Raw genomic sequence first — 16171 nt, forward strand, 5'->3', positions numbered from 1 at the left:
TGGAAAAGTACACTTTACCCTCCCAAATTTTGGGACGATTTTCAATTCGACCACAAATGTTTCAATTTTTGCAATGCACCCCCCCAAACTTGCAAATTTTTTTCAATTCGACCAATTTCATCCAAAAATTCTCATATTGCCCATAATTTTTTTTTATTTGTTATAAAAAAGTTTTTTTAAAAAATATTACGGCCACCCCTTTGGCCATCTGGCCATTTTTGCAACCCCCAATTTTTTATTTTATTTTTATTTTTATTTTTTTATAATGGATTATTATTATTATTTTAATTGGGAGCCTTAGGAAGCGGCCTAACCCACTTAGAGCATCTCCAAGAGACCATGTAAACTAACTTTTTAGTTAAAATAGCATTTTTTTCTTCCTCCAGCAGTGCTGTAAAATAGCATTTTTGTCTAGAGATGCTACAGTTGTAGCATCTGTTACTATTATTTAATTATATTTTCTCTTTCATTTAATTTTTTTAATCTTTTCTCTCTCCTCTCTCTTTCTCCCCTTCTCCCTCACGCTCCCTTCTCCTCCCTCAGCTCCTCCTCATCTCTTTTCTTTCCCTGTCCCTTCTCCCTCAACGCCTCATCTCTCTCCCTATCCCTGTAGGGCTGTTGCCCAATGGCCAAACAACCATGGAGCAGCGGCCGAGAGCTTTTCTGGGTTTCAATCTATCCAATTAGAACAATCGGCAAAAAAGAACGGTGCACAACCGGCAGCCAAAACTCGGCCACCCACGGAGTTTCGCCCGCCATACATCACCTTGATGGGTTTCAAGTGGTTCAATTTCTTCAAAATGATGGTTTTAGGTGGTTGAATACAGTTTGCGGTGAAGGAGAGAGAGAGAGAGGAGTGGAAAAAAAAAAAGATTAAAAATGATATTTAAATAAAGTAGACATCGTAAAATAGAAAATCTATTGGAGTTCATTGCGAAAATGTAGTAGTTAAACTAAAAAAGTGATATTTTGAGTAGCTAAACTACAATTTATTGGTGGAGATGCTCTTTTAAGGGTTAACCCATATAAGTTATTCTCTCGGTACAAATTACTCTTATTCATTATCTATCCCTGCTGGCTCCTACCAAATAAAGTAATGTAAAACGAACTTTGAATTGAAAAACGACAAAAGTTGTCAATTGTGATAGTGTAAACGGCATCGTTTACCTTTCTTCTCTTTCAATTTTCAATTTTGGACCAGAGTCCAGAAAGCCAAGACCACAAGTAAACGGAAGTCGTATTACCGATTCGCCCCTGTCCATCAAAGCCCCAGGAAACGACGCCGTCTCGGATCTTCCCCGGCATGAGTCGCGTGACTTTGCCCTGACGAAACAAAACACCTTCCTCGAATTCTATCCAGAAATGTCAGCCTGTGAAAAAATAATAAAAAAGAAAGCTTTAAAATAAGGCAAATTATTTCGCACAGGAAACAGAGCTCTCATCTATACTCACACAACACACAAGCCCATACCAGAGCATAAATTATTTTTCAAATTTTTATTAAATTCCCCACTGATTATTTAATATTTTTCAAAATTTTAATTGTTATTGCGTCGTCTTCAAGATTACGTGAACCGCCGTTTCAAGCCAAACCCACATTAGTCTCTGTCTGGTACTCAATAGAACATAGTGTTTTCACTCCAAAGCTTCCGTGCACTCTTCCTCCATGGCTTCTCTGACCCCAATTTCACACTCACGCTCCTGTTTCACCAAACCCCACCTCCAAATACCGCCTCCTATAGCAAACCCTGGTTCCGGTTTCTCGCTCACGAAAAGTGGCCGACTTGGGTTTCGTCGTAGAGTGAATAAGATGCCTCTGAAGATGGCGGCGGTTGTGTCCGCGACGACGGCGGAGACGCCCAGGAAGCGGTACCCTGGGGAGTCGAAGGGGTTCGTGGAGGAGATGAGGTTTGTGGCGATGAAGTTGCACACCAAAGATCAGGCGAAGGAGGGGGAGAAGGAGGTCAAGGAGCCGGAGGAGCGGCCCGTGGCCAAGTGGGCGCCCACTATTGATGGGTATTTGAGGTTCCTTGTCGACAGCAAGTTGGTCTACGACACGCTCGAAGGGATCGTCCAGGAGGCGGCTTTTCCTTCATGTGAGTCGGTTTTTAATTCCTTCTGTTTATTTTGGATGATATACTGAGTGCCCTTTTGGAATTTTTGGTGTTTGAATGGGTTTTGCCGTTTTGGATGTGGGATTGATTGCTTTGGGTGTGTCATTGTAAGATTTTGTTATGATCAATTTCTCTTTTATTGATTTTGCATTTTTTTTTTTTCTGTACTTTTGGTGAGTGTTGTGGAAGTGGGGGAAATTTTTCTTTGATTTAGATGTTATTTAGCATTCAGCTTGTTGATTTGATGTTTGGATATGTATATCCTCGTGCACTGACCGGCATTGATGATACTCAGAGTGTGTGTCTTTGTATACGAGTCTGAGTTCAATGTCTTCTTTTTTTTTTTTTTTTAATACTTCTGATAGGAAATGATGCTCAAATATACCAAAAGCATATGTTATTTAGCATTCAGCTGTGGTCTTACAAAACCTACATGCTGATTTTTTTCCCAATGAATTCTTGATCTGATGATATCTAGGGCTCTCGGATGACCTTATAGTGAGAGGTCAAAGTTTTAAGCTATCATTAGGGCTGAGCGTCGGTCGGTAATGTCGGTTTCGGTAGAAAAATTTTATTTTTGCCTTTTGAACCGACAATGTCGGTAAAGTCAGTTATTTCACCAATTTATTCCGCCAAATTTTATTTTATTTCGCATTTCGAACCGAATGGTGGTCGGTAAAATCGGTGTTGATAATGTCGGTATGTGGAAATGTGGCAAATTTGTCGGTAAAGCGGTTCAGTTAAAAAACCTCTTCCGCCTACTGAACCGAAAAATTCGGAATAAAAAAAATCATGCCGCCTACTGTCCTCCATCTAGTCGGTAACGGTCGGTGTCGGTCGAAATCAGTCGAAAGTTGGTTGGAAGTTGGTGAGTCAGTAATTTGCTCAGCCCTAGCTATCATGCTAGGGTGGGATAGAGATCTAGTGTAGGTGTAGTTTAAAATACCTCAATTTTGAGAGCAACAATATCAGTCTTCGCCTTTTGGCCATCACCTAGATCAAATCATATGTACGCACAGATGCGTGCAGTTTTGTTGTGTGTTTATTCTTCACTAATGACAGAGCTAAAAGATTAAACATTGTGTGTTGTTGGTTATAGATGCCGAGTTCAGAAACACAGGATTAGAAAGGTCTGAAAAATTGGCTAAAGATTTGGAGTGGTTCAAGGAGCAAGGCCATACCATTCCTGAACCTTCTTCTCCTGGTGTGAACTATGCAGAATACTTGAAGGAATTATCAGAGAAGGATCCTCAAGCATTTCTTTGCCACTTCTACAATGTATATTTTGCCCACACTGCTGGTGGTCGCATGATTGGGAAAAAGGTAAACAAAGATCATCTTGGAAAGTGTATAATATAACATACTTTGTCATGGCCTATGTCCTGAGGACTCAGGTCCACATGCTACTTGTGGGCGTGAGCTTATGTGCACATTCTTTGATATGCAATTCTAGTTTTAAAGGGGCATCACTGAATTCTTCGAGCATCCTATTGCCTCTAATTGCCCCAAGTTATACTGATTTCTCCACATAAAATAGCACGTTCCTCATTTTTACTTATTTTGGATATCTATAATAGAGATATTCATTGTAAGAAAGTAAATAGGGGACTTTTTAACGTATTACAAATGTGTTTTTCTCTTCCTTTGTTATACAAACTCGTCTACCTAGGTGTGTAGACACATCTGATGTGTGATGTTGAATGCAGGAACTTCCCACTTTCTAGAGCTCTAAATTTTCTGTTCTTGTGCATATAATTTGTGGTTTTGTTTAGGCTAACTTTTTTTTAGCTGTCATGAAGTATGAGTTCATTGTTTAACTAAATTTTTTTCGTAGCTGCACATTCACCTAGTAAATGTGAACGTTACGAATGTACTTTTCAAGTGAAATGGTTACCTTTTTTTTTTCTCGGACCAAGTGAGATGTTAGTAACATGTAGGGTCATGTCTCTTATCTGATTCTGAAAATGCACCCTTTGTTTGAAGCAAAGATTTGAGAATAAAGAGGGAAGCAATTCATTGAATACCATTTTCTGGGGTCCTTTCAGCAATTTACAGCTGATAGCATCTAAGTGAAAACCCAACATCACCCTTTCCTCTGTTTCTGTTCAATGCTACCTTTTTATTTATTTTTTATTTTTTCTGTTTTTGGAAATGATTTGATGCCTTAGATAGCATTCGTATTTTTTCTTTTGTTAAGAAATATGAAGATTGGAGAATAAGAGGAGTGGATCAGGTCTATTAAGAGTGATCCCAGCTAACGATTGGCATTCTATTTTAGGTTGAGGTATCTAAATCAAGTTTCTTTCTTTATTACTCTAATTCAGGTAGCAGAAAAGATACTCAACAAGAAGGAGTTGGAATTCTACAAATGGGACAGTGACCTTTCCAAACTGTTGCAGAATGTGAGGGAGAAGTTGAATAAAGTCGCTGAGGTATTTTCTTGCTACCCTTTACATTACAAATCTTTTATGGTCATACCTCCTTTGCTTTTTTGTTTTTTCTCCCCCTCCTCAAGCTCCTGTGGGATCTGGGCAGTAAATCGTAAATACTAATACAACTCTTTTTTTAATGAAACCAATTACAACTAACATTCCTCTGGTTGGGGAAAATCACAAATTACTGTCTTTTTGAAACCATCACTACACGTCGTCGTAGTTAGGATTAAAATGAACTTATTCGTGTGTGGGTTTTCTCAGGGCTGGACTAGAGAGGAGAAGAATCATTGTTTGGAAGAAACCGAAAAATCATTCAAGCACTCTGGAGAGATTCTCCGTCTAATATTGTCATGATACTCTGGAAAAATCAGTCAAGTACTCTGGGGAGAAGGACCATTGTGCAGGCAATGATGCAACCCTAGAAGATTTCTGTATATATTCAAAATGTTGTATTTTTCTTTCTAATTTTAATTGTCTGTGAAGACTTGAACTCACTGTTCTTGCAGCCATTTTACATATAGTTTTTCTTTTACGATATTGAATGCTAAACATCTCAAATTTTCTTTCCAAAAGTTGGTTTCCAAATAATGTGTTACCATCCCATGAGTTGGTAACACACTTCTCAAAATAGTAAATTTCATTTGAGAAACTAACTTTTAAGAAGAAAATTGTCCGTCCTCCTACTTCGTTGCCTCACACAAGTTTTCCTTCTAAAGTATTGTCCTCATAACGTCATTAACCTATCGTCTTGTTATTTAAGCCAAAAGAAATCGTAATTTTTAAGAAAAGAAACTTGGACAATACTTGTAACCTTAAAATAACAATTGTTTAAGCTTGGGGCTCAATGTGTAAAGCATATCTTCCTAAGAAGTTTAGTTTGGAGGTTTATTTTAAATGAACGGTTTAAATTGTGACAATAAAGTTTTTTTGGGTCACTCCTAAACCACCCTTTATGGGTATCTCAAAAAAGCAACTTTTTTTCTTTTAAAGAAAAAAAGCAACTTTTCTTCTTTTAAAGAAAAAAAGCAACTTTTTTTATTTTTTTTGGGGCTTTGTTGTCATGATCAGGACCATTCATTGGGTGTGTTATTTTTAAACGTGATACACCTAATGACCACATTGCATGCCAAATCAACTATTGGATCTATTTTTTATTTAATGAAGATTAATCGAAAGGTTAGTTGGAAGTGCTACGTCAGCTTTGTTGCATAAAATGTTAGATAGAATTATAGTATTTGGTAATGCTAAATATTATATTTGTATTCACATTGCACTCCAAATCAACCATTGGATCTATTTTTTATTTAATGAAGATTACTCGAAAGGTTAGTTGAAAGCGCTACGTTAGCCTCGTTGCATAAAATGTTATATAGAATTATAGTATTTATCATTTCTCATTTACAGTACATATCCAGCTAGCCTCTCTAAAGAGTTAACAAGAAGCTGTAATATTTGTTAATTCCAGATAAAAACTTCCAACATATTTAATAATTTTGGCTGTTTTCTCTTTCTTTTTTATTCATTACTAAAATAATACAAGGAAAATTTGTATATAAGAGCCAGACAAGAAGGAACAAACATTCAAAGTTCATCGACTGCAAAAACATAGCAGAGTTTCAATTCGGAATAAGTCCAATAATGGCAGCCAGGAATTTAACATCAAGTCTCAACATTCATGAACGTGTATAAAAGTATATTGACGTTCAGAAAAAGAAGAAAAACTGGTGAAACATAATACGAATCACTGAAGCCAAAAATTTTGCAAACTTCTATTCATCAAAGGTGCTCATGAACCCACCAAGAAAGCCAGCTCCATTACAATTCCCACACAAAATATCCCTTTTACCTCTGCAAGAAAACATATACATATTATAAAACAGGAGTCCAGATGAGAGAAATCTACCATCAATCCCCATAGAATTCAGGGCAAGGCAGAAATAAATGCATGTCTGATCATGGATTCAAGACAAAACCATCTCAATCCCCTTATAATTCAAGCCAGCTCCATTACTATTAGTGCATTTCACTTGCACTCTGTCTATGAGAGTATTCTCAAGACGTCAAAAAAAACATTTTGACATTGATACTGTAATATGTGCATGATAACAGATAACCAGGTCCATACAAGCCTATTTTCCTGTCTGTTAGTCAGCCAAAAATAGAAAGGTAGATTTTTTTTATTAAAAAATAAATAAATTCTAAGGGCCTGTTTGGGTGTGCGTTTGAGGGGCCTAAAAGTGCGTTTAACACTCAAAAAAATCCGTTTGAAGAAAAAAGTACTTGTTTAGTAAAAAAAATTGAAAGCGCTTTTAAGAGTCCAAAAAGTCTAAGAATTGCCAAAATGCACTTTTGGCAAAAGCTTAAAAATGAAGCTTTTGCCAAGAAGCGTTTGTTGACTTAAAAACTCTATTTCTCAAACACAATTCCAAACATACTCTAAATATACTTTAATAAATAAGGAAAATATCAAAACATATCTAGGAAACAGTTACCCAAAAACTCCAAATATTGTCTTAGTTTTGATTTGTGTCGCTTCATATTTCAGCACATTCGATATCTCAGCCAATGATGGGGAAAACAACAAATTGCTCTGGTTTCTCTATGGTGATGATGATAGAAATGATGCACACAAGGACATGATGATGATGATGAAGGGACATTTTAACTTGGATACCTGCAGAGCCAGCATAATCCACCAGCTTTGAACTGTCCATTGAAGTGGTCTACAGAATTAACTCCACTACCCTTGCATTGACCACACGAAATGGCACCTGGTACAGGAAGATAAATACTGATCTGAAATTTACCTATTTGTGGTATTAAAATATACTGAAAAGCCAAGAACTTAGAAGTTATTCTTTGCAGAAAGTACATGTATATACACTATTTGACATACAGAAAATATAATTTGGTAAAGAAGAAAGTACTTTTTGGGCCAGTTAGACAGAAGGTTTAGGCAAATCTAACCAACTAAAAGGTTTAACAGAAGGTGGCAAATGCACTAAAGAAATATGACTAACCAACATGGACTCTTCACAACAATCTTAAAGCTAGGAAGTTGTAAGCAGTCTGGCAAACATAAAGGACACAAGAAGTACAGAGACCATTTTAACAAGCAACCTGATTGATATATATATATAATTTCAGCAACAAAGTTCCACACCTAGCCCCAAATATGTTATGAAAGTAGTTGCTATATAGACCGAGAAGTTTAAAAGCAGCCTGCGAAAAATATAAGCAAACTGCATACAAGAAATCTACTAGCATCACGCAAGAAGCAAGAACACTAATTTTTGAAGTATTTAGTTTGTGGGTTGGGAGCAAATCATAGTACTTCTGAGAGAACATCTTCTTAGAGTGGAAGAAGAGAACAACCATTTGTCGTCTGCTGCTACAATCAAGGTACAAAAAGTCTAGATATCGCTAGACATGGTTCACCTTTTTTTACCATAGCATCACATAATCATCAACATGATTGGCTAGACATTTGATGAAGGAAGAAAAGATGAGGCCCAATTACTCTTCTTTAGCATATAGTGTTATGTATTTGGGTCTTATCCCAACCATGTCACTAAATCCTCTTAGAGTTAGCATCACAAAGTGCGTTATGAGCAAATTTCAGCACAAAAACAAAGATATCTCATCATAAACTAAAATATAAGACTGAAATGAAAAGTAGCAGTTCACAAGCGTACCATTTCCATCACAATCAGAACAGACTATGCTACTTGGTTTGGCGCTCTGATTATTTTCCGCAGCCTGTTAATCCAAGACCAAAGTGAATTTCAATTGCAAAGAAGTTCGAAGGAAAAAGTAAAGTCTTCAAACAATGATGCAATTTCAACTCAAATCTCCTTGCCTTAAAACACCTTTACCCAGAACCATATCACTCTTTCTAGGGTGCAATCACAGATCTTAGTTATCCTCAATTCTCCTACCCTTGACAAACGCTGTTTGGATACCAACCAAGCAAGGGAGAACAATCTTCATCTGGTTATCTGCTGTAATACCTTCACTTTTAGTTCTATCTTTCCCATTACTGCTTATCCATTACAATATTCATTTATGCTCGTCTTATGGGCATTATTTACTTATCTCTACACCATTGGTCCATAGCGTGGTGAATCTCTAATCTATTCAAGATATCTTCCCTTCAATTTATTATGAACAAATTTGAACATGTTGCAAAGCATTTCTACACTTAGTTTGTCCTTTTCAGTTCCCTCTTATCTCATATATGCCAAATCCAAGATAACAAAAAATGACTACTCTACATAACAGCTATTCCCAAAACCCCAAAACCTTAAGTTCTATGTTCCTACTCCTAACTTGGCATCTACAGGTGATTTAAAAACAAACAAACCAACAATAAATAAAAATCAAATTTGGGCTTGAACCCATTATAAGAAAAGTGAAAGTTCAGCCAAACAGGGCAATATAGAGCACATGCCTATATTGGCCAATTCTCACTTACCTTAACCTCCAAAGATTGAAATTTAGCAGTCTGAGACTTCTGAAACGCTTCATTTACCCAAAGAACCTTCCGACCAACCGAATTGCCAATAACTATCCCTACAAACAAAGCGCAAAAAAAAAACCCATCAAATGTTCATCAAAGAAAGAAGAAAAGGCAAGAAATATCACATCTACAATAACAAAACATCCAAAATTAAAGCCGAAAACTTGTGGAAAAAAGAGAGAGAGAAAATAATACATAATAAAGACTATACCTGGTTTGTTAGGGGACTGAAAGGAACAAAAAGGCGTGACACATAAAGAGTTGGCCATTCACAGAGGTTTCCCAATTCCTATATAGTTATATCGTCTTTTACAAGAAAAGCTGGCAGACAAAGGGCTGAGCTTCAAGACTGAAGTGTCTGTCTGTGTGCGCTTCAAAGGAGAACAAGATAAGGCCCCCCTTGGGCTTGGGTGATTTATCCTATTCAAATTCCTACGTGTCGTTTCTTTCTTCGGTAAGTAATTCCTACGCGTCGTTTGTAGTACTTTTATACAGAAAAGAAGAGGACAAAAGTAAACTCGATTTCCACGTCAGCCAGTTGCGTCAAAACACCCCCAAAATTTCATTTGTGAAACCCTCCACCCAAAATTCGCCCTCCCGTGCGACGCCTCCTCCACCCCTTCACCGCCAACCACCGGACACCAACCATTCGAAGCCGCAACCGAGCAGTCCAGGTACGCCGCAGACAATTGGTAAGTGAACTCTCTCCATCTCTCATTGCTAATTTTTAGTTACTCTGTTCAATATATTCTCTTTACCAGCAACAGAGAGATTCCAAAGTTATTGGAAATCATCCCAAAACTTTCACCCAATATTGGTAAAAGGATTTTAGGAAATCAAAATTTTGAAACTTTTCCTCGGGTTAGTGATTGGGTATTGCTGGGTTTGTTGTGAGATATTGATTATAGTAGTAAAATATTGAACTTTTTGATGATTGGTTTCTTGTATGATTTTTAGGAAGTTTGGGCATTCTATCTGTTTGATGAAATGTATTATTGGGCATAAAAGTCTGGTTTGAACATAAAATCTGCTATTAGAAGTTCAAAACATACTTTGCTCTTATATAGAACTCCAGGGATGAACTCACTAAGAACATCAAATAGGCCTATGTATACTCTTAAGCCAGCCGATAAAAACTCAAAGTTCATTTGAACAAATCTGTGACTGCAGTCTGAATTTCACCTTAGAATTTTATTTTTTATTTTTTGGATGAATGAGCCTTTCCATAAAAGAACAACAAAATACAAAACACTCAAGGAAATCTGCTGGAACAACTTGCCTCAGCAACTACCCTTTACAATTGCTCAACCCACCATAGCAGAACCCCACAAACTACAACTCTATACGAACCGAGAATGTATCAACAAATACAAACCAAAAGAGCTACAAACAACAATACACAGCCAAACAAGATGACACCATGGTAGACATATTACTACTAACAGAGGACTCCCACTTCTGCATAATTTTTGCAGAACTACATACTCACCTTAACAGCAGTTTAAACCCCTTTTAACCATACCAATCTGGCAAGCTAAACCACAACAACCACAAGCCATCATCTCAATTTACCATCTGCAGCAGTCAACATACCAAAAGGAAAATTCATCTTCTGCATAATTGCAGATTCTCATTAGGCATCCGAAACTTTCTTGTGGCCACAATTCTAGATCGAATCTCCCAAATTATATTTTGCACAATTTTCTCCTCTGATTTTGGCTGATTGCCATATTTAAGCTCATTTTTGCTTCTAAATATGATAAACAACCGTACGCAAACTAAGCTTCCATAAAATCTGTTTCAAGTTTCCTCCCTTCAACTCCTTTTCTCCCCATTCAATGGTCGCTTCTCATTTGAAGCTAGGATTGTCAATTAAATTTCTACTCATGTTTTCTTTCCACATTCTCCTGCTGAAGCTGCATTGAAAGAAAAGATGATCTCTGCTTCCAAGCAACTCCTGCAAAACCTGCAAAGCACATCTCCCGTATATCCCTCAGTTCACCAATTTCACCCCAGTTGAAAGGCTATCATGAGCCACTGGCCAAGCTATGGAAGCCTGCCTAGGAATAGCCATGGGATGCCATATCAAATGCCACCGATTCCACCTTAGACTTGCTTATGTATGTTTCTTGCTAGGACCTTTGCCTCATAAACTTGGTCATTTCTGAAACATCTGTGTGTTTCAACTTACGTTAATATGGAAAGCTACAACTATGATGAATGGCATTTGCTTAGTAATGGGAGTGTGACAAGTATTCTTCAACTCTTATTTATTTTGTGTCGTCACTTGATTCTGCTCTCTATAAAAATAATGGTCATCATTGTTACTTGTCATCTTGCTGATGTTGACAACTTGATTGCAGAATCCCTCTCCTCCACACTTCAGTTGAAAATCTAGGATCTCTGCCTCTGTGTTGAAGGTATGAGTTATATACTGAAAATATTGTTTTTGTAAGGAGCTTTGTGATTTTTCATTTTGCAGTCAAAATTGAAATTCCAAAGCAAACCCGCCCTCAAAATTCAAACCAATCAAAATGTATATATATTTTCTTTTATATGCAACGACAATATTTAAGATGCTATAGTGAGGTACCGATCCAAATATCTTGCTTTTCATATTTTAAAAGACTATTTATGATCTTTTATAGTTTGGTGATACTTCTTTCAATGGTAGACGTTTGAAGTTAAGCCCGTTGTGTCCCAAAAACATATGGAGATTGGGATAGACAACAATATGGAGGTGTACAACTACTCTATAGCTGTACACCTCAATAGCTGTTGGAAAACTATGTAGACAAGTCAATACTACATATTCAAACAAATTTGGCTCCAATTTCATATTTCGGTGCCAAATAAACTAAAGGGAATTTAGATATAAACTCCTTAGGTCAACGCACTTTCATTAAAAACTCCCTAAGTGTTTTTTTTCGGAAATTGACTCCCTGGGTCAATCGAAACTACAATAAACTCTCTACCGTCAAAAAATTTTAACAGCCGTTAGTCCACTCAAAACTCCCCGTTTTATCTGATTAAAATATTAATTTTTTATTAATTTAATTTAAAAAATTAAATCTAAAAAAAAAATAATAATAATAATAAAAAGAAAAATGCCACCCCTGGCCACCCCCCCAACCCCTATGGGGTGGCCGTAAGCCACCCTAAGGGTGGTTTGCCTACCCCTGCGGGCCACCCCAAACCCCCAATGCAGCCACCCCTTTCCACCCATGGGGTGGCTCGCGGCCACCCCAAACCCCCAATAGGGTGTCCCGCAGGCCACCCCATGGGGGTTGGGGGGGTGGCCTGTGTCACCCTTCAATTTTTTATTTTTTTTAGATTTAACTTTTAAAATTAATTTAATAAAAAATTAATATTTTAATCAAGTAAAACGGGGAGTTTTGAGTGGCCCTAACGGGTGTTAAAAAATTTTAACGGTAGGAAGTTTCTTGTAGTTTCGATTAACCCAGGGACTAAATTTCCGGAAAAAAATACCTAGGGAGTTTTTAATGAAGGCGCATTGACTTAAGGAGTTTATATCTAAATTCCCTAAACTAAAACCACATTATTTATTTATGGAGTGATCCAAAACCTGGAAGCCTAAGATATGGGAATATGTGGAAATCTACTTGACATAATTCAGGTGATGGTTGAAGGCTCTATTAACAATTCCAATCTTACTACACACGTATTTCGATTATTTTGTTCTGTTGAGGTACACTCAGACGCCAAAAGGGTGCTGATATCTTGGAGTTTTTGTTGGATCTAGCTTGCTTTGACGAATCATGCTTTATTTAAATGCTTTTTGTTTTATTTGGTTTTTGTCTTTGCCTCTTTTTTTTTTGCCTCTTTTAATAAGTGTTATCCTCCTATTTTTCTTTTGATTTGCACTTTTATTTTATTTTATTTTATTTTTTAATTCATTTGCTGTTACTGAAATTTGATGCAGTTAGGTTCCAGGAAAACTGATGACAATTTCCTTCTTACTCAAGCTTTCCCCACTTTTTTCACTCTAGTGCTACTGCTTCATGCCTTTTTGAAGGTTAAGGTTATACTTTGCACAAGCAAATTGTTCACTCGTGTGTTCTGTGAAACTTGTTTAACAGGGCAGATGGATCTTGAGACAGAGAACAGAATAGCTGCAATGCTTATGAGGGAAGCAGCAGAATTGCGGCGACAAGCAGATAAGGAAGGTGTGCGTGTTTATCTTCGACAGCCTAAAGCAAGGTTTCGGCCTAATTCACGGTTTCTAACTGCTACTGTTCTTGGGGTTCAACAAGGTTAGTTCTGTGATTAAAGTATTCATAATGTCGAATTTGTTCCTTGTTAATGGTGGTTTTTAATGCCTTGTGAAAATAAATATCTATGAAGCAAATTTGAAGCTTTCTTGGGGAAAGCTCTGCATTTGCTATGAAACTGGTCCTTGCCTTCCTTCATGAAGGCTGAGGCACATTATAGTTTCAGGTCTCTATAACTTACACCTAGGGCTGTATTCGAGCCGAGCCGAGTTTGAGGCTGCTGTACTCGGCTCGAATATATTACTTGGGAGGTCAAACTCGACTCGAGCTCGTAATGAGCTTTAGAATTCTGTTTGAACTCGGCTTGTTAAGAACCTAGCCATGTTTGAGCTTGGCTCAAACTCGGCTAGGTTCATGAGCGAAGCCTCCAATCGAGCTCGAGTGACTTGAGCTCGATAATATTTATTTATTAAAAATTGTTGTATCATCATTGTAATGTTCAGTGCATATTATTAGTTGTTTTACTGCAAGTTTCTTGTGCTTATGATGTGTTTTATAATCACTATATGATTATGACCTTGTTCTACTCATAGATCTGAAAGTCTTTTTTTCGGTGAAGGAACGAGAATGTGATGCATGTGTTTCACATGAAGGAAACTTATGTTGCTTCAACTTGTTATGTTTAATCCCACCTGCGCATTATAGGAAACATAAGACAATGGTTTACAAGTTACTAGGCCTTATATTTCCTTGGAGTTGTAGGCACTTGAGATATATGGATATACTAAATGAAGAAAAAAATTCCAAAATCCAAAATGTGTCTTGACAGTTATTATGAACTAAACCTAGGGGGATATCAAATGTAAAATAACAACGCTGTAATTTGGTTAGGAAACTATGAATTGGTCAGTACTTAACTATGGTTTGTAAGATAAATAACAAATATGGATAAATATGTGTGTATGTACCCATATTCAAGTAACCTATATAATATCCCATATTTATTACATAATAACAAATATACATACTTATATTTATAAAAACTATATCTATAAACAAGCAAGCCAAATAAGTCGAGTCGAACATATATAAGTTGAGCTCATGAGCATTATCTGAATCAAGCCAAGTTTATCATTTAATATTCTTGCAGATTTTTGTGTTGACGAACAGCTCATTTATTATTCTAACAAAGACCGAATCGAGTTTAATCATGCCGAGCCGAGTTCACAAATGGCTTGGCACATTGAACACTCCCTACTTTGGCCTTATTGATGTTCAATAAGTTTTTTATCTACTAGATATATCAACTTGTTGCTATCCTAAAAAAATTGGGCCTTTGTTTGTTCATTGTGGCTTTTATGTGTGTGCGCCTGACTATCAATGAGTTTGATTTTGATAGTGAAGAATAAGAATAGGGTTGCATAGGCTTTTTCGTATAAATTACATGTTAGAGTTCTTTATATGCGTTTGTCATCTGGAAGTTGAGATTTTCCTTTTCTTTTAATTAGCAAATCGAGCTGTGGAAGTGGATGAGATGTGGCGAGCCCGGCAGAAAGAACAAGAGCTGGATGATAGGCTTAAAGGCCGATCTAGAGATGGGAGCAGTGGTGGCAGCAGCCATAGGGATCATAACTCCGCAAGCCCAAGTAAGAGGCCTCCCATAAATGTCAATGATGCCAGTGCTTCATGCTCATCAAACGAAAGAGTATACGAGAGTGGCGACTCAAGAGAAGATGAAGAGCTTGAGAAGTTTCTACACTCAAGGTCATAATTTATGCTCTTTGTTCAAGTGTGTGTGCTCATGCACTTGACCCACTCAATTTTAAAATAAGTATGTCAATATGATTTGTTTGACATCAATGTGTTTTTCCTGGTTGCAGGGTCAAACGTGGCAGAGGTGGTGTAGGCCCAAGGATGGATGAAACGGGTCCATACCTTCCACCATGTCCAGATTCCAGGGAAGAGCTGTCAACAAGCCCTGATGTATGGAAACGCCATATGGTCTATGGACCCGAGAAGCCTTCTTCACTAAAGACGTACGATTCTTCAGAGGAGGAGCTTCACAAGGAAAAGCAGAAGAAGAGAAAGAAGGTTCGCTCAGTGAGCTCTGACAAGCAGCACTCAAGGAAGCACAGATCCAAAGATAAGTCTATGGATAAGAAAAAGAAGAGCAAGGATGAGAAAAGAAACAAACATCACAAGTAAGGGCTGTTTTGTATTGCGCTGTTGTTGTGTGTCAAAGGTCACAAGTTAATTTTTGTCAATTTGAATGAAAATCCTTATTTGTACAGAGTTGATTTTCACAATTATAGAATTAAGGAATTCAATTAGAACACGTAGGAGTCGGAGCACTGTTACCCAAAAGATGTAGAATGCATATTGTGATTAATCTAACTTAATTAGATTTAAACTTTGTAAGTTTTATGAATTTGAAGCCTTAGCCAGCTGGTTGCTGCACCTGCATTAAACTCTAATGAAGCTGGCAACCAGCTACATCTGATCATTTTTAGGGTAAAATACTCGGTATTTCTTGTATTTTGTCTAAAATGGAATTCCCTTATAAATTTCATTCTTTTGAGTAGCTCTTCTTATGGCAAATAATATGGATGAAAATTTTTACATCCCACTTATGTTTGCAATGATTGTGGGAGGAAGCTGGTAACAATTTTTCCGTACATGCAAGCTTAAATAACCATTTTCCCATTTCCCCAAAAAAGCAACAAGTAAACCAAGCACACCCTTGATTAGCTTTCTTAAAAACTCAAAAATAATGTCAGATAAATACCAGTGAAATCAGAATAGCACTCAAAAATAATGCTAACACAGCACATACACTAACAATGAAAGACCATTTTTCTTATTCCGAGATGG

General features: G+C 37.0%; 3 protein-coding genes across 4 annotated transcripts; 2 read left to right on the plus strand and 1 right to left on the minus strand.

Moving 5' to 3' along the window:
* Positions 1-1271: 1271 nt before the first annotated feature.
* On the plus strand, positions 1272-5043 carry LOC132165247 (heme oxygenase 1, chloroplastic). Its single transcript, XM_059575729.1, has 4 exons — positions 1272-2096; positions 3214-3437; positions 4439-4546; positions 4811-5043. Exons 1-4 carry the CDS (start codon positions 1667-1669, stop codon positions 4901-4903), a joined length of 855 nt encoding a protein of 284 aa, XP_059431712.1. The 5' UTR covers positions 1272-1666; the 3' UTR covers positions 4904-5043.
* Positions 5044-6125: 1082 nt separating this feature from the next.
* On the minus strand, positions 6126-9455 carry LOC132165249 (protein BUNDLE SHEATH DEFECTIVE 2, chloroplastic). Its single transcript, XM_059575733.1, has 5 exons — positions 9280-9455; positions 9024-9121; positions 8245-8308; positions 7224-7320; positions 6126-6397 (listed from the first exon to the last, which is right to left on the minus strand). The coding sequence occupies exons 1-5, from the start codon at positions 9335-9337 to the stop codon at positions 6319-6321; spliced, it is 396 nt and encodes a 131-aa protein (XP_059431716.1). The 5' UTR covers positions 9338-9455; the 3' UTR covers positions 6126-6318.
* Positions 9456-9562: 107 nt separating this feature from the next.
* On the plus strand, positions 9563-15913 carry LOC132165248 (uncharacterized). 2 transcript variants are annotated; one of them, XM_059575732.1, is made up of 5 exons: positions 9563-9760; positions 11432-11488; positions 13169-13342; positions 14809-15064; positions 15181-15913. In XM_059575732.1, exons 3-5 carry the CDS (start codon positions 13174-13176, stop codon positions 15503-15505), a joined length of 750 nt encoding a protein of 249 aa, XP_059431715.1. In that variant the 5' UTR covers positions 9563-9760; positions 11432-11488; positions 13169-13173; the 3' UTR covers positions 15506-15913. The 2 variants fall into 2 exon arrangements, with proteins under 2 accessions (XP_059431715.1, XP_059431714.1); XM_059575731.1 differs by lacking the exon at positions 11432-11488 and having other exon boundaries at positions 9564-9760.
* Positions 15914-16171: the final 258 nt, after the last annotated feature.

This window comes from Corylus avellana, chromosome ca11 (genome assembly GCF_901000735.1).
Source record: "Corylus avellana chromosome ca11, CavTom2PMs-1.0".
NCBI classification, from domain to species: Eukaryota; Viridiplantae; Streptophyta; class Magnoliopsida; order Fagales; family Betulaceae; genus Corylus; species Corylus avellana.